The sequence below is a fragment of the Prorops nasuta genome, unplaced genomic scaffold, assembly GCF_024137725.1.
Source record: "Prorops nasuta isolate Cenicafe-Biocafe unplaced genomic scaffold, Cenicafe_Pnas_1.2 PNAS00033, whole genome shotgun sequence".
Lineage (NCBI taxonomy): Eukaryota > Metazoa > Arthropoda > Insecta > Hymenoptera > Bethylidae > Prorops > Prorops nasuta.
The window spans coordinates 1,647,244-1,669,053 of NW_027116830.1; the positions used below are offsets into that span (position 1 = coordinate 1,647,244).

At 30.6% G+C, this 21,810-nt stretch overlaps 3 protein-coding genes across 11 annotated transcripts; 1 reads left to right on the plus strand and 2 right to left on the minus strand.

Annotated features, from left to right (window-relative positions):
- The first annotated feature begins 1,675 nt into the window (after positions 1-1,675).
- On the plus strand, positions 1,676-10,867 carry rod (rough deal). 5 transcript variants are annotated; one of them, XR_010824240.1, is made up of 17 exons: positions 1,676-1,814; positions 3,551-3,792; positions 3,871-3,981; positions 4,047-4,167; positions 4,245-4,396; positions 4,451-4,650; positions 4,729-5,189; positions 5,271-5,468; positions 5,556-8,730; positions 8,802-8,893; positions 8,976-9,316; positions 9,380-9,565; positions 9,635-9,866; positions 9,945-10,247; positions 10,334-10,417; positions 10,485-10,615; positions 10,688-10,867. XR_010824240.1 is itself a non-coding variant. In XM_066743259.1 (17 exons), the coding sequence occupies exons 1-16, from the start codon at positions 1,677-1,679 to the stop codon at positions 10,527-10,529; spliced, it is 6,081 nt and encodes a 2,026-aa protein (XP_066599356.1). In that variant the 5' UTR covers position 1,676; the 3' UTR covers positions 10,530-10,544; positions 10,688-10,867. The 5 variants fall into 5 exon arrangements, 4 of the variants coding, with proteins under 4 accessions (XP_066599356.1, XP_066599359.1, XP_066599357.1 ...); XM_066743259.1 differs by having other exon boundaries at positions 10,485-10,544; XM_066743260.1 differs by lacking the exons at positions 1,676-1,814; positions 3,551-3,792; positions 3,871-3,981; positions 4,047-4,167; positions 10,688-10,867 and having other exon boundaries at positions 4,354-4,396; positions 4,522-4,650.
- Positions 10,644-11,537, minus strand: LOC136783392 (mitochondrial transcription rescue factor 1). The gene is made up of 4 exons (XM_066743510.1): positions 11,403-11,537; positions 11,045-11,214; positions 10,874-10,946; positions 10,644-10,814 (listed from the first exon to the last, which is right to left on the minus strand). Exons 1-4 carry the CDS (start codon positions 11,535-11,537, stop codon positions 10,644-10,646), a joined length of 549 nt encoding a protein of 182 aa, XP_066599607.1.
- Positions 10,676-21,746, minus strand: LOC136783257 (uncharacterized). 5 transcript variants are annotated; one of them, XM_066743257.1, is made up of 16 exons: positions 21,291-21,746; positions 20,599-20,769; positions 20,393-20,526; positions 20,170-20,317; positions 19,916-20,098; positions 19,635-19,852; positions 19,263-19,561; positions 17,950-18,536; positions 17,796-17,864; positions 14,172-17,714; positions 13,527-14,096; positions 12,741-12,799; positions 11,403-12,674; positions 11,045-11,214; positions 10,874-10,946; positions 10,676-10,814 (listed from the first exon to the last, which is right to left on the minus strand). In XM_066743257.1, exons 1-13 carry the CDS (start codon positions 21,331-21,333, stop codon positions 12,582-12,584), a joined length of 6,117 nt encoding a protein of 2,038 aa, XP_066599354.1. In that variant the 5' UTR covers positions 21,334-21,746; the 3' UTR covers positions 10,676-10,814; positions 10,874-10,946; positions 11,045-11,214; positions 11,403-12,581. The 5 variants fall into 5 exon arrangements, with proteins under 5 accessions (XP_066599354.1, XP_066599353.1, XP_066599351.1 ...); XM_066743256.1 differs by having other exon boundaries at positions 11,673-12,674; positions 13,527-17,714; XM_066743254.1 differs by having other exon boundaries at positions 13,527-17,714.
- Positions 21,747-21,810: the final 64 nt, after the last annotated feature.

Below are 21,810 nucleotides of genomic sequence, written 5' to 3' on the forward strand. Positions count from 1 at the left end.
ACATATATGCATTGTTGCCAGAAAGCGGAGTAAAGAGAGAGCGGAGATATTTTCTCGGACCTCTCTGTCTTTCTCGCTGTTAGCTTCTAGCAGAAGAGTCGAGGCAAAATCTTTCCGTTTCGCTTTGCCGAAAATCTACCAATATTCGATGTCATTTATATTTGCAGGCCAATGCCTTTATACATGATTTTTTCAGCATATTTATTTATCAGCATTGACTTATTTAAATCAATAATAAATTAAGGAAATGCGTATTTGATATATAATAATTATTTTAACTATAATTTCATCGTTATATTTCGCTTATTTCCGTAAAATCTGAATTTCTTTAGTTTATTATTGATTATTGTAAGTCAATGGCCATTAAAAAAAATTTAATCTTAAAAAAAAAAGAAAAGTACCGTTCAGGAATCGAACCCGGACCCACAAATCGCCACGCGATTACCTTACCGCCTAGACCACGAGGCTTCTTCAGTGCACCATAAACAGATAGCCTTTTTAAGGGCTTGAAATCTTCTTTTAAACCATATAAATAAACGAGCAACCGACAGCTTTATTCATTATTATTCTGTCATAATGGTACACAAATTAAGGAATAATTATATTTTGAATAGTTTTCAAAAGCTTTTCCAATAGCCAAGAACGAAGATAAATAATCAATTAACGCTCGCAGTTTCCGTTCTTGGTTATTGGAAAAGCTTTTGAAAATCTACATTATATAATTATTCTTTATTTTGTGTACCATTATGATAGAATAATAATGAATAAAGATGTCGGTTCTTCGTTTATTTATATGGTTCAATAGAAGATTTCAAGCCCTTAAAAACACTATCTGTTTACGGTGCACTGAAGAAGCCTCGTGGTCTAAGCGGTAAGGTAATCGCGTGGCGATTCGTGGGTCCGGGTTCGATTCCTGATCGGTACTTTTCTTTTTTTTTTAAGATTAAATTTTTTTAAATTGCCATTGACTTACAATAATCAATAATAAACTAAAGAAATTCAGTTTTTACGGAAATAAGCGAAATATAACGATGAAATTATAGTTAAAATAATTATTATATATCAAATACGCATTTCCTTAATTTATTATTGATTTAAATAAGTCGACAATGCTGATAAATAAATATGCTGAAAAAATCATGTATAAAGGCATTGGCCTGCAAATATAAATGACATCGAATATTGGTAGATTTTCGGCAAAGCGAAACGGAAAGATTTTGCCTCGACTCTTCTGCTAGAAGCTAACAGCGAGAAAGACAGAGAGGTCCGAGAAAATATCTCCGCTCTCTCTTTACTCCGCTTTCTGGCAACAATGCATATATGTTTTACCCTATTCTAAGCTTAACGCTCGTGCTTCGAGGTCTCTTCCGATAGATGGCGTTAGGGGTTAGATGGACCTGAGACACGCGTTTGCCAACACCAGCGCCGCCTACCGGTAGGGATTGCCTCGGGACCTCGCATGAGCAATCTCCCGTTTCATCTCTGTATGTACTACTGTTTCCGCGGCGTTATATAGAAATTTCAGTGCTGCCACTACTTGCAATCCATAGAAACTCCCGAATGATTAGTTTCTTTTAGTAATATTGGTAGAATTGCAATTACTACGCCCAAAATACGTCTGATCCGTATGATTTCCGTTAGTTTGAAAATTATACGATAATACAGTGCCACAGATTATGGCTCGGTGGAATAGAATCTCTTCAGGCTTTAATCCAGATGATGAAACTATTAATTTTGGGGCTAGGATAATTTCAGAAAATGATGGATGCATTTATGAAACTATTACTACCGCTACAATTCAACCTGACGAACAGGTAAATTCTATTTTTAAGTTTTCAACAATCAATGAGTTTTGGCGCGAGATACCATCCTTCATTTTATTAATGGAATCCCTCACACATACCGAGACACAGAGCTAAGTCTAAAACCTGTGTCAAGTGTCTACTCTGTCAATAATACGGCTTTATTTAACGACCGGTTTAAATCTCATTATACCATTACGATAACATCGCAAGTTGCTCTTTTTAAGTGAGATAGTCCATTTTCAAAAACAAAGATTTTAATATTATCTTTATAACACTAATATTTAAAAAATTTTTTTTTTACGAAAATGGACTATTTTACTACAAAGAACAGTTCGCGATGTCAATAAAATGGTATGATAAGTTTCAAATTGATCTGGAAATAACGCCGTATCGCTGATATCCATTTTTTCTGTAATATCGGTATAAAAGATCCCGTTAAATATTCATTTTTTAATCATTAATGTTGTACAGGGTTTTCCATTTAAATTTTCACGTTCAAATAATTTAAAAACTGACCATCCTTTAAAAAAATGTCAACAAATTTTATAGTCTAGAGAGAGACACATGTGGTATTATTGGCTTTAAATTAAATAATTGTATAATTAAACGTTTAATTTTCATAATGCCAACTCTTCGATTTGACCTGATATTCTTGTAGTTAGGTTTAAGAGTTCTAAAAACGCTACCCTATATATAATGTACTGCGATTTAATTTAGATGTTTACGAAATATTGGGATTTTAAATTGTACAAATGATTTTTGCTTTGAATTATTATATTTCCTGGAATTAGCGTTACTCAGAGTCATTTTAAGGGGGATGCATCGAGCGACAAAACTGTATTTTCGAAAAGTCTTCTAAAATTTTAGGAATAAGAACTTTTCATAAGGATCAAGCTAGCTACTTTTAATCTGTTTAAATTAAAGCTTTGTTTTTTCGATTTTCCAAATAGAAGTCGTATATAGATAATTATATTTTATTTCTTATCAATAATTAAAAATGAAAGACTTTATTGCGTGTTGGCAGAATTTATTGAGTAATTTGAGACTAGAAATAAGCAAATATTTCTATAATTGTAGAAAATTCTTTGGAAAAACATTAATAATAGAACGAAGAAAAATTCGAAACAATTAGTCTCAAATCACTCGAAGAATTCTGCCAAAGTGAGGTACAGTCTCCCTTTTTTTAATTATTAATAGGAAATAAAATATAATTATTGATATCCGACTTTTCTTTTAATCGAAAAAATAAGGCTTTACTTAAATTGAGCAGATTACAAGAAGCTAAATTTAACTCCTATGAAAAAATTCATATTCTTAAAATTACAGAAGACTTTTTTGAAATACAGTTTTGCCGTTCATGAATCTTCTTAAAAGGGCACAGACGTATTTATAGCTCTTTTTTGTTCATAATCGCGCGCATAATTTAAAACCTCAATATTTCGTAAATGCTTAGATTAAATCATATATTAGTACTGTGTTTTAGAAACTTCTGAAATTATTAGCTACTAGCTAGAATTTACTATAAAGATAGAAGTTGACATTTATAAAATTAAAAGTGAGTTTCAAATGGTCTATATATGATATTATTCAAGTTGAAGCCGCTGATATTAAAGTATTTCATCATCTAAGGCAGACAATTTTTATTTGAAACTTTTTTTATAGGATGAATAGTTTTTGAGGTATCTGAATGCAAAAGTTAAATTGTGAGACTGTATATTAATAAATATAATCGGTTACTCTTTTAGGTCAAAGATATACCACAAATTAAATCATCACTAGAGCATGGAAATTTGTGTATTGCAATTGATAAATCTTTTATTATATTTGGGGATGAGAATTGTCAAAAAATATTATCAAATGTGTCTTTTGAATATCCTATCGCATGCTATTCAATAACTAAAGATGGGGAACTGGCTTTTGTTGTTTTAAAATCTAATGAACTATACTGCATTGATTTATTAGATAGAAGAGACACCATTTTGTTGAAGTACTTTAATATTATTTTTTACCTATTTAAAAGTAAAAGTACAGACTTTAATTAATATTTTGTTAATATAAATTTCAGAGATTTAAATTTAATTATGACCAAAACAGATTCTGTAGTATCCATTTTTGTAGAAGAAAATGAAGAAATGATAGATATATATTTGATTATAATTAATGGAATAATATATAGGTATATAAATTATTATATTTATAAAATATACTTCTTTCTCTAAATATACATATCTTTAATTTTAGGATATCTTTGACTTTTGAAGATATCAGCAATTTTATTGCTTTGCAACATACTGAGGACAATCAAGACATAAATAAACAACTCCATTGTTTAAAATTATGTGAAATAAACTCACATAACAAGGTTTGATTGCCTTTTAATGTCTTTGGGATAATATAATCTTTTACGTAAACAAAACTATATAAGTAATTTTTGTACAGATAACTTATGCTATAAAATGTATAATTAAAGAGGAATTATCAATAGTCATGATTACTATGGATTCATTATATTTTTGGTCAAATTCAACTTATAATAGCTTAAATCTAAACTGTCTTGCATTCATAAAAATCAAATATTTAAAACATGATAGGTAGGTAAATCAATTGCTTACACATGTATGTATATAAAAAGCAATTTATTTTAGTAAGCTTCTATGCTTGGGAAAAGACTGTTCAATCAGCATTATGTGCCTCAATACATTAATTTGTAAAACAGTTTTTGATGGGCCAGTAAAGGATTTTGTGATAATAGAGAGCCAAAGCAGTGATCAATTACAGGTTCTTCTCTTGATGATGCCTGTGGATAATAATGTTAATACTACATTATGTTTGATGACTTTACCTGGTATAAATAATGAATATTATTTTGCAAACATTTCTTCTCAAGTAATTCTTACATAAACTGTTTGTTTTATGGGAACAGGTTTTGTACCTACATTTCAGATAAAGGTACCAAATTCTACATATTTAATAGATATACCAATTGATTTTTGTGGGGAAATACCATTCTTAGAGGATAACTTTTCAGAAGAAACTCATAATATTAGATTGAAAGCTTTAATAGAAAATGATCCTGAATATCATTTACAAAGATTGCTAAGAAAACAAAAATTTAAAGAAGCCTTTATATTTGCTGAAAAATGTCAATTGTCCACTGAATCTATATATTGTGCAAAAGTAGCATTCTACTTGACTCAATTTGATCCTTGGATAATGCAAATCTCAGAATCAACAATGAACTTAGATTTGTTAATTAATGATTTGGATAAAATAAATGACATTGAGTATGTAGCTAATTGCTGTACTAAAGTTTTACTTTCTGATTATACACAAATGAAGAAAATATTTTTATATGCACAACATAGAATAGTGCAAAGTAGTAAGGTATTATTATTTAAAAAATATATCCATTTAAGATATCTCATAGGAATATAGAATAACTGTTAATATTTTAAATCGTCTTAGGAAATAACAGATAAGAAACGTAATAAGCTTTTGTCATTGATAAATAATACTATACATAAATTTGAAACTTTTGACTTAATTAAAAAATGTCAGCTTGTCTGCAGTAGCAGCTCTGGTAATGATCAAAAGGCTGATAATGACTGGGCAACATTTGCACGAGCAGATTTATTGGAGGAATGCAAGAAAAATTTATGTATTGTATGTCTTAAATCTTTTATTATAAGTTAATTGTGTTATACTTAGGCGCTTTAATCACTTATTAAACATGTAATTATTAATATTTAGGGAAATCTAGAAACAGCAGCTTTAATTTGGACTAGACACTTTCCTGATTTTGTAACAAGACTATCTAAAGAAAACATAACAAATTTTCTTCAAGGAATTCCAAAAAATGAGTCGACAATAAGGTTATTATCATGGCTTTCACATTTTATACCATCCTTATTAATTTCAAAGCCAGACACATTGCCTATTATAGTTGATTGGGCCTATAAAAGGACAGAGTCATTGGAAGAATATTACAAGACATCCTGGCCTGAGATAGGAGTTGAATTTATGAGATCGTTTATGAAACTGCTCAATTTTAAAGACAACTGTGGAAATCAAGACATGTTACTGAAACAATTTATGCAACTTCAGCAAACTTTAAACGAATTGCAAGAATTAAAATTAAATCATAACATAAAAATTTCCTTAATTAGATATATGAGTGAGCCAATGAGAGTAGCTCATGCATTGCTGCAAAATGTACATACAGAAGGGCTACCATATTTTATAAACACTTTCTTAAAACGGTACATGCTTCAAAATTTTTTGGAAAACGATACTGTTTTGACGATTTTTATAAAGAAACTCATAATAAACAGCAAAAGTTGGTGGGACTGGGAGCAGTGTCCATGGGTTGAAAAAATTGTTGGTATAGTACCCTTTATTCAAGCTATTGAAGCTCGATTATTGCTAGTTTTAGAAATTTTAAAAAGCGCTCCGGTACCATGGAGTTTTAATATCCATACTTTGGCAGAAGTAAATAGCAAAATGAATCATCCGTTGGCTTCAAAGATTAAAATTGAAATAAACTGTCTACCTATAAAGCTTATATTAAAAAAGTATAGGTTTGAAAAAATAGGAATATGCGGTAAGCTTATATCTCGTATTATAAAAGAAAAGCTGCCAGATATGTTAGAAGATATAGATATATTGACTAAAAATGATTTATCTATGAGACGTAAAGCATTCTTTGAATGCGCGGTTCATTTTTTAATTGAAGGAACCGTTGATGAAATAGCAAATGCATTCAGTAAACTGAAAGAGAATAATGTTATACCTTGTTATGATGCAATTATTAATTATATTTCAATCAATCTTATTAAAAAAGAATTTCTAATGTTTTCTGTGAATTGTCTGGAATGCTTGGGCTGGATAGAAAATAAAATTCAGAATGCATGTAATATTAAAGCATACATTAAAAATAATATGATAGTAAAAATTGGCGAAACTCGATCTCTTTATTATTTAAAGAAAGAATTTGAAATTACTATCTCTACTACTGAATATTATGACAACAAACAACGAATTTTGCAAAATGGTATTGATAATTTAGTGGAAAAAATAACGTCTAAAGGCATTTCCTTATTAGCAGCTTTTAAAAAAGTATCGAGACTTGCATATCTCCTTCAATTAAAGAAAATGGAAGGATGGTCGTTATTGTTACAGCGAACACAAGATAAAGATTTATTAAAAATATTTATTGATGATATAACCAGCTTGACTATCAAAGCGTTTGAAGTTCCTTATTTACAGGAGGTCTGTATATTCATGTTGAAAAATTCAGAATTAAATGGTGAAATAATTGAAGACTTAAAAAGTTTATGCAATTATTCATTAAGTGCTTCATCAGTTGAGAATCTAGAAAAGTCCTTAATCATTCATAATTGGCTTCGTATTTTTTCGGAGTGCGGGGGTAATCAATTTGTATTTACTGCAAAAGGATCCTTTTTAGACGAGACTTCGAAAGATTATAAAATCTACGAGATATACAAAGGCAGTATAATTTCTTCTAAAAGTATCGCTTTACCTTTGTTAAAAAGTTCGTTTTTGGCTTTGGATTACAGTACGAATGATATAAAGTTGACGCCAAACTCGAAAAATATCGCAATAACAGCATCAAACATGCAGGAAGAAGCTAATAAATTATTAGCAGACTTGTTAGAGAAAATATCAAATATATCTATAAATCATATTGATTATCAGATGTTACTAATAACGTTAAATATTTATCGGATTTGCTGTTGCGTCACGCCCATAGATCAAAATAAAATAAAGAGTTCGTTGCAATCAGTTGCAAAGTTTGGAAATATAGTATTCAAAAAATATATTAACTCACGCTCATTCGACTTTTTTTTTGGACTCTTCTGTCTTTCTTTAGCTTCGACCGATACAGTTTATAATTGGATTAAACCTTATGAGTCTTTTCAAGCCGATTATACTCGCCACACGATAATGTGCACATTACCATTAGAGTATGCTCGTCTAATTAACGATAAAGCCCTCATGCAATTGTTAAATTATCGTAGAAACTTGTATTCTTGGACAATAAAATTAAATAAATTTAAGATTTCCGAGAAGGAAATCCTGGAAAGTGACAATGCAGGAAGAAGAGAGATTTTAGGGCGTATTATGATACACAATCAGAAGGACTGTTTACTACAATTGTTGGAAGACTTCTGTGCAAGCTTTTGCTTTGATACAAATGATTGTCTATTATTGTATTTGCAAACTTCAATTGAGGCCTGGAATCCTACGTTAGATATAAATGCAGCAGAAGAAAAAAATACACTGCATGTAAGCAACGAAGAAGTAGAACAGCTAAAGCAAAAATGTTATTTAATCATTTCTAAAATATCAGATAAGTCAGCGGTAAATCAATTTATTTTAAATTTGTTGCCTCAAGTGAATTTCTACTATTACGAAGTAATAATTATTTTAATGGATCTATTGAAAAAGACAGATACCGAAAATAGGTCATATTTAAGCTTCTTGAAAAATTATACGCGATATGGAACGCCGACCGAAGTAGAAATTGAAGAATGGGTGAATATAAACCCAAGAAATCCATCTCTACCAATTATTTCTAAATGGAGATTACCATTTTTGCCTAAAATAAATAAATGGAAGCTCATAACCCCCGAGTTAAATTTTAAAACTTACAGACAATGGTTGAAAATAGCTCCTGTATTGAATTTACCAATGTATATGATATGCATACTTTCTATAAAGGGAGAAGCGGCTTCAGCGTGGAAGGATAAGAATATGAAAGAAGAAACTGACAAATGGCCCCTTCAATTACAAAACAGCTCACTGTTGAAACAAACTAAAGAATGTTTGCAGTGTATAACCGAGACAGAAGAATTATTCTTTGGGTCCGCAGCTCTCTTTTTTGTTGTTAACCAAACACCACCAGGTAACGATAATAGTATGATTAATCTGATTTAATCTTCGTATTTTGTTGGCTTATTTTCAAATATTCTTTAGGTGCCGATAAAGTAGCTGCAGCAGAAGAATGTTTTGCTTACGCTCAAGAAGCGATTGCTAGGTCAGCCGTTTTTGATGATGTTTCAGTACAAGTATATAAAGAAAACATTCTCATTTAAATTACACTATACAAAAATCTATTAAATACATTATTCAAAAATTTTATAATTTCAGAAAATAAAGTGTATGTATCTTACGTGTAAGTCGAAGCATATTTTAAGGACTCACAATTTATACGAAAAGTATATATCGCTAATAAACAGTCCTAGTAAATTAATTTATGGGTTGTACATGGATGAAAGTATACCATTGCGATATCGCATTGCAACAGATCACAAGCCAGATATAAATTCAGCTGTGAAAGCTTTGAGTGAGGTATTTTCACTCAATTTAGTGAAGATTCAACTAGATTTAGTAGAAGAGTGGCTGCAACCAACTTCAAAGTTTGAAGATGCAACCAATAATTTTATGAATGTTATTAATTTGAATTCAGTAGATGACGATAATTTGTTAAGGTAATTCAGATCATTCTATTAATTACAATTTGTGTTTTTTTATGTCAAGAAACATTTTTGTAGGGCTTGTTATATACTAGAAGATAGTAATCTCCACCAATCTGTATATTTTCTGATAAATATAGGTTTTAATGATAATGAAGGAAAATACAGTTTAGCCACTCGATATAGAGCTCTCTGTGTCTTAAAATTAATAACTGATGAAAAACTGCTAGAAGAATTAACCAAACAAGATATAAATTATATAAGGTATGGGAAAAATTAAAGTATCAAATTTAACAACTTAAAAAAATGTATGTAAAATTCTTAATATTTCAGAAAATACACAAAATCATTGAATTATTTGAGCGAATTAGAAAATTTTGGCCTTTCATACAGTGTTCATAGCCTTGCTACTTGTTCAAAAGAAGAGATTATTCAGATTTTACAAAAACTACATTATAGTACGCCTCAAACTTTAATATTCACTGCAAACTTGTGTCTTGATTTTGATATACATGATATATGTTTGTGGAATAAAACTTTAGACAGAATGTCAAAGTTGAGCCTGGTAATATGTATTTAATTTAAGCTTATATGTAATTTAAAAACAAATTCATTGAATGTGATCAATGAAACATTTTTGCAGGTCAATGAACTAAAAAAGATTATTTTGCAAGTACGCCATTTAAATGATATTGTTAACTCTGATGGTTACGCATTAGCTTGGCAAACCGTCATTTCGGAGCCGTTTCAAAGATTGGATTCAAATATTACTTGCGTAGAAATGGACGACTGCATCGCAGTCCTGCATCTTTTATACTCTTGTCCTATAATAAGCAAATTATCTTTCACCAGTATATTAAAATATTGTTTTCAGTATAACAGGCCAAGCTTAGCTGCCGCATTATTACCATTTTTAGAGAGTATAGACAAAACATTTGCAATACAGGTATAATAAAAATAAAAATATTTATCAGTATGAAATAATTGAATTATTTGCAAGAATGAATAAGTAACAATTTTAAATATTTGTAGAGATTAAAAGATCTTCCTGAACTGCAAACAGTGATTGACTCTCTGCAAAATTTATTACCAAAAGGAATCTTCACAGCATCCTATGTAAGTTTTCAATAGTTTCTTTTACTAAGTTTGTCAAAATTAATACTAATCTAAACGTTTGTTTCAGTCAATTAAAATTATTAAAGAAATTGTATCAGAGCCTATTACCTAAAAAATACCATAAAAGGTATCATATTTAAATGAAAATTACTAGCTTACACATGTATATTTGCGAAAAAGATAAATGTTTTATTATTGGTTAGCTGAAACAATTATTTTTTGTTGTTTATTTTTTGGCATAATCTTCAATCAATAAATTTTTATCTCTAGATAGAGTCAATGAAAGTCCACCATGGGTTGGCTCTACATTTAACAAAACTATCCGATTCACTCTTATCAAATTTGGATTTTCTAACTCTCTATCCAATATCACATCGATTTCATCATTCATATTTACCTAAAAGTTATTTTATTGTCAATGCTTATGAATATTTATTCTTCTTAAGAATATTTTACCTCAACACTTTTTTTTGCAGGCATTTCTCCATTTAAACGAATTAAATTCTCATAGAATATGTCTTCTATTTTGCTATGTAAAAACAAAATGAATTACTTTAGCTATATTGAATAAAAATGAATTCTCACACAATATGAAATTATTTTTAAAATATAAAATTAGTTTTATACCTGCGTTTCAGTCCAAGAGCACTTTTAGTAACCACATCCAAGCGAAGATTATTAGCTTTTACAGTAACAATGGTTGAGCCTAAGTCCTTTGCATTTTGTATAGCTTCGTTAGTATCTGATTCATCAACATTGTTTTCATCATCATCATCACTTTCATGTTTGTAATCTTCCTAAAAAATTAAGAAACATTAGTGTAACTTAATAGTTAATAGATATATGTCATTTTTGACAGGGTACCAATAGTACAAAAATTTATATGTGATTTGTTACAAAGAAAATGTACTACTATTAGTACTCACAGTCACTAATAGAATATGGTCTATAAAAAGCTTAAAACAATAAAAAAACTCTACATTACTCTTTGTTTTTTCTTTTTGCTTTTATATCTTTTGATAATTAAATCATTCAATTGATTTTGAAGAAGATTAGAACTATAAAGAATATTATTGTTACACAGTTTAAAGTTTGTATCACTTTTAAATACATAAGACATAGTATAGAAAGCTCTAGCTTTACATAAAAGCGTTCTCTTTACTACATTATACGTAATTTTAAACATAATTTATAAAATCAGTATAAAAATTTTAAACTGCCTAAATTCTTTTCTATAAATATTAACAGAATTTACAGATTAGAGTGTCAGAATTTCAGGTTATATTGGCAACGGCTTAAACGGCTGCTCCGCAGCGACCTCGAAACGGTACCGTCGGTACCGGCCGACAAGCGCGCCGGCCGCCGAGCGCGGTTACTCGCTCCAATTCAAGACAAGCCCAATTAAAATGGATGTAGGAGCAGGATCATTAATGGCAAATTATAAGGAAGGACTAGGTTTTCCTATGCACTGTCTACTAGATTTCCTTAGGTGTTGCAAGAAATGAGGATCATTCATGGATCATGGTAAGGCTTCAGAATTTCCAAAAGCTACCATAGTACCATCATAGCGAGGGAGGAGACACCGCAGACACCGAGACTAGAAACAATGGAAATCGTCAATACCGAAATTAAATCGAACACTTATCTTTTGCTGGATTTTAGTTTTTTACAGTGTAAACGTGTTGCATTTGTCATGTATACACGGTTTAGCTTTACCTGTATACACAACATGTAGTATGTGCCTTAACACACTTAATCATACGTTTTAGCCCACTTGTTAGTTGAAAACTGCCGCACAGCCTATAATACTCATACGGTTCATAAATAATCTGTTATTGTTAATTTCATTAAATATCCCGCAATGATAAAAACACTGGTTGAAAACTTTAAAGAAAATATCTATTTAAAATGGTTTTAGAAATAACAGTTTTTGTGAAAGGATTTAATTTATTAAAACAATATAAAACCTTATATATGAATTGATGTAAATTAAATCGTAAGCAACCAAAAGATTATTTTGAAAAATTAAAAAAATATACATATTTTCAATTAAAAATAAATACTGGCAAGTCGATATTATAAAAAAATGTATATACATGGCCTTATACATAGATTTGTACATTTTTACAACAAATAATCAAGATCCAAACGAATACTCAATTACTTATTCTGGTCCATGGACCAATGTTAACAACTCTTCTACATTTATACTGTTTATTAAAGCCTGTGGATAAGCTGTTTGTTGACGTTTAGCGTTCTAAAAAACAAACATATTTAAATTATAAAATATTAATATTAAATAAAATATACAGTTTTCACTAACCTGTTTACTTTTTTCCGACTCTGAATTTTTTCGCTTTCTAGTTTTTACAATACCTGTATCTACAATTGAATTGTTTCATTTTAATTAAAACTGAGATTAAGGGGATGCATTGCGCGTCGAGAAAGTACTTCCAAATTATCTTCTACAATTTAAAAAAATTGAATATATTCATAGGGACCAAATTGGCTCGTATTGATATGCTTAATTAACGTAAAGGCTTATTTTTTGGATTAAAAAAAAAAATTTTTTTTTAATCGGATATTAACAATAATATTTTCTTTCCCATCAATAATTTCGAAAAAGGGCCTTTACGACGCTGCGCCAAACTTTAACGGGTAATTTAAGACCAACAAGAAGCAAATATTCCCATAAATGTAGATTTTTTGGAAATACTATTGTAGCGCAACAATGGCAAATTTGCAAATTTTTCCTTGTTGCGCTACAATAGTATTTCCAAAAAATCTTCTACATTTATGGGAATATTTGCTTCTTGTTGGTCTTAAATTACCCGTTGAAGTTTGGCGCAGCGTCGTAAAGGCTCCCTTTTTCGAAATTATTGATGGGAAATAAAATATTATTATTAATATCCGATTAAAAAAAATTCTTTTTTTTTAATCCAAAAAATAAGCCTTTACGTTAATTAAGCATATCAATACGAGCCAATTTGGTCCCTATGAATATATTCAAATTTTTTAAATTGTAGAAGATAATTTGGAAGTACTTTCTCGACGCGCAATGCATCCCCTTAATAATCACAACATTGCTTATGTTAAATATAGTAAATACCTTCTTGAGTTGGCTCTGAATTTTTATTACTTTTTTTAGTATTTTCCACTCTAGTTGAACTTCTTTTCTCGAGAATTTTAGCAGCTCTCTTAATTTTAGGATTCGGTGATTTAATGAAAGGTGTAGACGTTGCTAGCGGTTTGCTTTCATTGTTCGTTGAATGAAATAGCTTGTCGGACGTAGTCTGTTGTGTTTCTTTGCGAAACAGTGACTTTTTTGTGACAACTTTTTTTGTTGGTGTTGGTGATAAATTAAATATTTCCTCATAAGGTGTTAACTTTAAAACTATATCTTGGCCTTCTCGAATTTCAAATTTTATCTCATAATCCTGTTCCTGATTGCTGTTTTTCCTACGTCTTCTTTTAGGTAATTTACTTTCATCGCATATGAAATGATATTCAACAATATTAGACTTTGGCTGTTCTGAATTATTCTCTTCGCCTTTTTCATCATTTTTGTAAGCAGGTACTAATTGAAGACATTGAAGAACAGAAGACAATTCTTGTTTCGGATTGTCCAATTGATCAATATCAGTAATAGATGTCTTATTTTCATTTGATGATTCAGAACCTGCAATAATACCATCATTTATAACATTGTGCTTCTTGAAATTTGTGCAATTGGATTGAAGACCAGTTTTATTACCGCTGAATAAATTTCGTTTTACTTGATCAACCTCGGGCTTCATTATTAATTTTGTCTTACACTCTCCAGGCTTTTCTCCTGCTATATTAGTTTTATCTTCGGAAGGGTTCAGCTCAACTTGATTGTACGCTGCAAAATCTGCATTTTCTCTATTAGCTAAAGTTTTCACAGGATTAGCAATATCCTGTGGGATCTTAATTAAACAATCTATTTTATTAGTAATCGCATCGCTATTGAAATTAATATCCGGTTCATTTTCAAGAGGTATGGTAAGTTCTATATTAGGCTCGGGATTCGATGAAGCAGGCTGTATTTGTGGTAAATTCAATTCATATATCACATTATCTTGCCCAACTCCCACTGTAGACAAACTATTTCTTTCTGTAGGAAGATCACTATTCTTTTTCGCATTAAACGTTTCTTTATTACACGTTTTATTCGATGCGCTTTCAACAGGATTAGATGTTTCATCCTCAGTGTTTATTTGCTGATCTACAGCAATTAATTTTTTCGTTTGAGGTTTTCTACCTTTTTTAAGAGACTGTGATTTTGTTCCAAAATTTGTTCGTGACAAACGAGGTCTACCGCGAGGTTTACATACAATGTTTGACTTCGGGGCCTCCTTAATTTTGGCTATAGTACGCTGACGTTTTTCTTCCAGGTCCAAACCTAATTGATTATTTTCCGAAGTAAGTTCATCGGATTTGGTTTCGCTATTCTCAGTCAACTTACTATCTACTTTTGTAAGGTGTTTCACAGTGGACACATCTATTCGCTTTACATCCACTATTTTAGGCTTCTGTTTTATTTTTTCCAATTTAACACGTTCCATTGCAGTCTTAGCTTTCAATGTCTTCTCCTGCTCGAAAGCTGATATTTTGAAGGATAAATTAGTTACGCTTTCAATACCCGTTTTTGAACTATTAGGTGTTTCAGAAATATCAGCTTCTAAAAGAGCTTCATCTTTCGCCGGGGTTTCATGCGACGTAGATTCAATTTGAGATTCAGTTTTAGTTAACGAGAATACTTTTAGTGGCGATGTCTCCTTTTCTTCTGCCTTTGGCACTTCTTTTTTAACTTCTGTAGCTTCTTCCAATCTAGTTTCTTCAGCCTTCTCGAATTTCTTTTGAATTGAATTAGAATCTAGGCCAGGTAATACGTCGTTCTTGAAAATGTGCCTCTCTCTACTACTCGCTTTAATTTCAGAGTCTTTGTTTATTTCCGTAAATAAATTATTCTCTCTTCTTTTTTTCATAGATGAGAGTTGTATGGAAGTATTATCAGCCGCACAGCTCGTGGATGAAGACGAGCTAGATGATGACCAAGAGGAAGAACCTGACGATGATGAGCTATTACTGTCGTTTGATTCGTTGTCACTATTTGAGAAATTTTTTTCACTAGGTGTTGAAAATTTACTTTCAGAGTTATTCAGAGCTGTTAGTCTATCGGTTCGATCAATTTCAGGCTTCGCCAACCGTAACACATCTTTGGAAGTCAACGAAATTTTCAACTCTTTGACTGCTTCTGACTTAGGCAAATTTTCTTTGATTACCTCAAATTGCGTAATCTCTAATTTAGTAGAATTATCAGTGCTAAAAGCCCTAATCGAGTCCTTATTAGTCTGAAATGGTAATTTTTCAACTACAGAAAGATCCTTTTCACTAGGTAATATATTGACACATTTATCTACTTTAGTTTGTCCTATGCTGGGCCGATAGTAAGAACATGCATTCTTTGTATCATCGTTAGTTCTATTGTCATCGGTTTGCTTTGGTGTTAACGTAATACAAGGAGTTTTTGGGAACTCTGGCGTACTTATGAAACTACGAATTTTTGTCGAGTCGTCATTAATTTTAATAAATGGCGTAACAATGTTGCTACTACTCGGACTAAGCACTCTTGGTGTCGGAGGTATTCCAGTTAAAATATCTTTTGTCGGTGTTTCCAAGCTTGTCATATCAGGAAATTGTAAAATTGGATGCGTTATTTCATTAGACATTTTTGAAAGTTCAATATGTGGCGGGTTAAATTCAGTTCGACAATCAGTCTTTTTTAAATTTGTTTTTATTGTTTTTAATTGCGCATATTTTTTTATAGTCTTATTTTTTATGTCTTTATTATTGCTTTGTTTTGTAAGGTCCGAAATTTTGATAGAATTTTCATTTTTACTAGAATCAAGAACCTTCTGTGATTTCACTGTACATTTAACTCGAGCCTCATTATTTTTTAAGTTAATGCATGCGTCATAACATCTCTTCTGGCAAAAATCCGGTGTGTTCTTTTCTAAAGAAATATCAAAATCTGTTGCAGAATTCAATATTTCTTGCTTCATTGGCATCACGCGGGGCATTAAATTATTTTCTTTCAAAAGATTTGTCTCGACAAGTGAAACTTCTTTTGTTTCAGAAAGAGATTTTTCTATTTTTGAGGTGACTCTTTGTTTCTCATTTTTAGATGAAGAATTTAAATTTTTTATTGATTTTCCTGTAGCTTCACATTGCTCTGGGATTGGGCATAAATTTTTTCTCAAATCAGCATCCCAGCTAGTTTTAGCTGCAGTTTTCTTTTTAGGTGGTGGTTTGTCCGAAGCCATCTCAAAGACATCAGTATTTTCAATAGGCTCCCCAATAATGATTCCAACCCCATTACACTGATCCCAGCCTCCCATTAACTTAGGAGCAGGACTTCTTGTTGCAATTTGAATATTATATGCGGAATGAATAGTCATTGAAGTTTCGGGTGTCTGAACACTAGTTGCCGAACCAGTGAACGGAGGTGATTTAAACAAAGAGGCTCTAAAACCTGATTTTGTTTTCCTGGGTAGCTTTGATGAATATGCTGTACTTTTGTCATTGGTCACTTTTTGAGCAGAATTGGATATTTTAGCTGGGGTATTAAAATCTAAAACTCTTACGTGACTGTTACGACGTCGCGGCGTGGATAAACTCAATCTATGATTTTTTGATCTACTTTTCATTAAAGATTTGGGTGTTCTTTTACTGATTATGTCAGATGCAGAACTTTTAAAAGATATTTTATTTTCTTCACTAGCTAGATTTACCGTTGAATCTGTAATTGGTTTTCTATTTTCCATACAAGGTTCTAATTCTATGTCCGATAAACTTTGAGGTTGACTTGTTTTATTGCAATTAAATTTTAAATATGGCGAAAGACTTGCTCCTGATATGTTAATATTTTCATCTATGCTGATTGTAGGCATATTTGTATTATCCAATAACGTTTTTAAACTATTCTCACTGTTATACAATGTAATTGATTCATTGTTTGAAAGCTTATTTGTATCCAGTAAATTGACAGTGTTAAGTACTGTACCGACACCGCTTGCCTCATGTTTCTCAGTATTTAATATCCCGTCATTTTTTTTATTATGACTTAAACATTTTTTGTTTTTCTTACTTATAATATCTCGTTTTACCGATTTATCCATTCCCTGCTTTTTCGTCTCATTCTTTTTTGTTAAACATTTCTTAGGAACATTCACTGTTCTAAAATAAAGAGGATCCTGAACCAGTTTATTGCTACCTAGAACACAATGTTTTTATGGATAAAAATATGAAAAGTTTAACATTGATTGTCACAAACTTAGATCTAAAATAGTTTTACCTTTTGGAGCAATAGGTATAAAATGAGACATTGAAGTGGAAGCAATGCTCTGAACATTTGTATTTTGATCTGTAACAAATATTTAAACAAATTAATTTAAATGTATTATTTAAGCGAATGAAATAATTTAAGATTTTTTAAAAGTAAAACTTACAAGATGGATTAACCGAAAGGTAATTATGATATTCACTTTTGGAACAAACAATTAATGTTGGCACAGTAATAGCATCTTCATCCAATATCGGTTTCGTAAGTTTTGTAGCCCGTGGCCGTTTAACTACGGGCTTCTTCATTTTTGTTTCTAAGTAAGGTGTTTGTAAAGCTAAGGCAGTACTTGTTTTTGAACTATCTACTGAAATTGGATTTGCTTGAATGCATTTATTTTGCTCCTTGTTAGGCATAAGCTGTAAGCTTTGATTAGTGATAGTTTGAAAATTCGCTTCTTCCTTTAATTCTTCTACTTGACATTTCTCATGATCTGGTTCAATTGTAATATTTGCATTTATAATACTTTGAATTGCAGCAGCATTTTGATCTTCCAAAACATTTTGCTCTCTTTCTTTGTCTTTTTGTTTATCGGTCTCATCTTCACCTCTGTTATTTTGCTGCCGCGACGAGCTACGAAGTCTCTGCTTTAATGGGATATCTGCAGAGTTGTCATCATTACTAGATTTATTGTCGAAGGTGCAAGATGGATCTAAGTCCATTTGATTTAAAACTACTGTTGAATTATCTTGTATGCTAAAAAATAATATAAATTTATATACAGAATGTTCCCTTCTATAGTTCTAAGTAAATATCTCAAAAAGCATAAAATATACAGGAAAATGTTACAAATGTGAGCTATTGGGTTTCTTGGGGAATAAATAACAAAGCTATGGAATTAGCATTGACTTACCTATAGAAAGCAACACATAGTTGATCTTGAGTTTTTTAAATGGGAAACTAAGTTTTTGATTAAATATTATTGTATTTATCCCAAGAGCTTTCTAAAACTCTCTTTGCAGTTTTACATTTCACTTAGTCGTTTACGAAATATTTTGAGTTAAAAGTATGTGTAGGTGAGCAATTATGCGCGTGTACGCGCAATGGTCATGCATATTGATTCAGCTATGTTCACTCCTACATACAATTTCAAATCAAAATATTTTGTAAGCGACTGGTTGAAATGAAATGATGATAACAGGGTTTTGAAAACTTCTTCATATAAATTAAAAGAATATGCAATAAAAATATACGTTTTCATTTAAAAAATGGCAAATGACTTTGTATAACCCTCAATAGGTTAGTCAATGCAAATTCTATAATTTTATCTTCATTTTTCCTCTTTATAGCCTTACAGATCTTGTCTGATACATTTCCCTATATCTTTTATACTTTTCGAGATATATGTGTGGAACTTTTAAAATAGAACACCCTGTATATATATAATCTAAGTAGTTTTAATGTAATTAAAATATTTCCTACCCATCTAGCTTTGAGCATGACTTTGTTTCATCTTCATCAGGACTTGTGTCTGTATCTATTTGAGGACCAATAACTTCATTCAAAAATTTTTCAAAAACAGGATCAGATTCAGTAGCTTCTACTATAGATTTAATAGCATTATTTAATTCAGTCATAACTGAAGTATTTAATTCTCCTCCTAATGACTCATTTAAACTTTCTTCCTTTAATGATGAATCAGTAGGAAGTATAGCTTTGTTGATGTTTTCTGCAATTCGCTCTTGTAGCTCTGTACGATTAAGTAGCTCTTTTGTTAATAACTAAAAGTAGTTAAAAATAATTTAAATGTATTTTAAAATTCTTAAGAAAAAGCAGTAGTGCCATATTACATACACTTAAATTTTCTATAGGTTCATCATTAGGCTCTGCTTCAGATTCAGCTAAATCATCCAAAGCAGTTTGAACTTCTGCTGTACAAACACTGTATAGTTCTTCTGTACTGGTGGCTGTTGTACATTTTATATGTTCATTGATATTGCTTTGAAGATTATTTGTTAAATCATTGTCATTTTCACCCCTTTTCTCATTATTTAAATTGTTTCCTTCATTTCCTACAAAGTTTTTTATAATGTGATATGTTATTATTATATGTATATCTACTTTGAAAATCTTACCAGTGATAGAAGGAAGATCTTTACATTTGTTATTAGATGTATTATTATTATTGGACAAAAATGAATTTTCAAGTTTTGAATTTATTAGAAAACTGGTATTAGCTACTTGCTGGGAGATTGAATTTTCTACATGACCTGGTAAGCTTTCTAATGGAGTAGCACCAAGATTAGGACTATTTAATGCTAAAAAAAATGGAAAAATAATGAAAATATAAAATTAAACATTTTAGCAATGGGTTTAAGCACAAACCAACCCTGAATAAAATTTGATTCTGAGTTATTTGTTGAAGATAATACTGATTTTAAACTACGTTTGCTTCTTTCCCTTTCAGTACTGCTATGATGCTTCTTAAGCATACTGCTTGATAGGATTGGAGATCCTCCGGATAACTGACTGTTAGACTACATTAAAACATTGAATAATTTTAGTCTCATTAAATAGATATTTAAAGATCGCATAATAGAAGAAGGCCATACCTGTGTAGGTACATTGATATTCACTAAAAAACGTTGTTCACGTGTAGTTTCTATTAAAACCTTTAGTTGCTCCAATACATCATTAATTTCTTTCCCTTGATCTTGGGTAGCAATTTTATTAAAGCGTTCTTGAACTGTGTTTAAGATAAGAATTAAAAAGGTTTTTGAAGGTTTGACTCTCTTGTGAGAAGATCTAAAAGGCTTACTTGTTGTGCTAACAGCTGCAAACTTTTCAAATAAATCCAATAAATTCAGCCCACCTACTTTAGTACTGAACTTTTTACCTTTGGATATGACAGCTCGACATTCTTCTAAATGCGGAGATGATTCCAAAAATAACCTAGCAGCTTCACTACATTTTTGATCTTCAAGGTATCCTGAAAACAAAGTGAAATGTATATATAACAGCTTTAGGTGTTTATCTTGTACACCTTAAAGAGATTTAAAGCTACTCAATTATGGAGAATTGATATTAAACAACATGCATTTAACCAAGTACTTCATCTGAGATTTTTGGTAAAAAAACAGACTTTTTATATCTCCTGTATTCCATATAATTCACTATTATTCCCAGTACACTATTAACCTATTATACTAAAGTTAGAATCATTTGCAAAATCTTAGATCATACTTGATAATGTAAATGTATATATCAGCAATAAAAATGAAGAACTAATTTTTATTTTCACACAGTTATACAAAATATAATTATTTTATACTATTAAAAGAGTTGCATAAATTTATAAGACAAAAAAGTTCACATTGAGCTTTTTTGAAAGATTAGCATCTGAGACATGTCACAAGCAAATATGTAGTTATTATTAAATGTCTAAATTGGTGATTAATATGAAAACATAATAGAGTAACAGTAGATCGTATTGTGTATTATTTTACTTACCTAACACTAACCGTGCTATTTCTGAAGGCAACAATGAATCCATTATTTCAGATTATTTATCTAACAAGAAACGATTAAATGCGAAGCATTGAAATAAAAACACGTCTAAGCTAGACCAATAGGACTGTAATGAACTATAATAAAAAAATAAATTTGAAGCATCACGTTCGCTCCACAAAACTTTTACAATACTAGCAATAATAATAACAACAATGTGCATCACTCATTCATGCAGCTCAAAACTCCTGGCATGATTACTATCGCTGACTTTATACTGCGCTTATAATACATTATTTTCGTTTTCGTCCGTACGCGCGTTTAGTTTATTATTCCATTTAGCTTAATCCGCCAAATTTCAACACCCCTTTGTTGAAATACTAGTGGTGCACTCTCGAAAGAAAAACAGTAAACTTGGAATTGAAAATTGGAGCAACTGAACAACTGGTATTCAAAACAGGTTAGGTTAGTGTCAAAGACTCAAATATTATTACATGTCAATAACTTTGTTCCATAAAAAAGA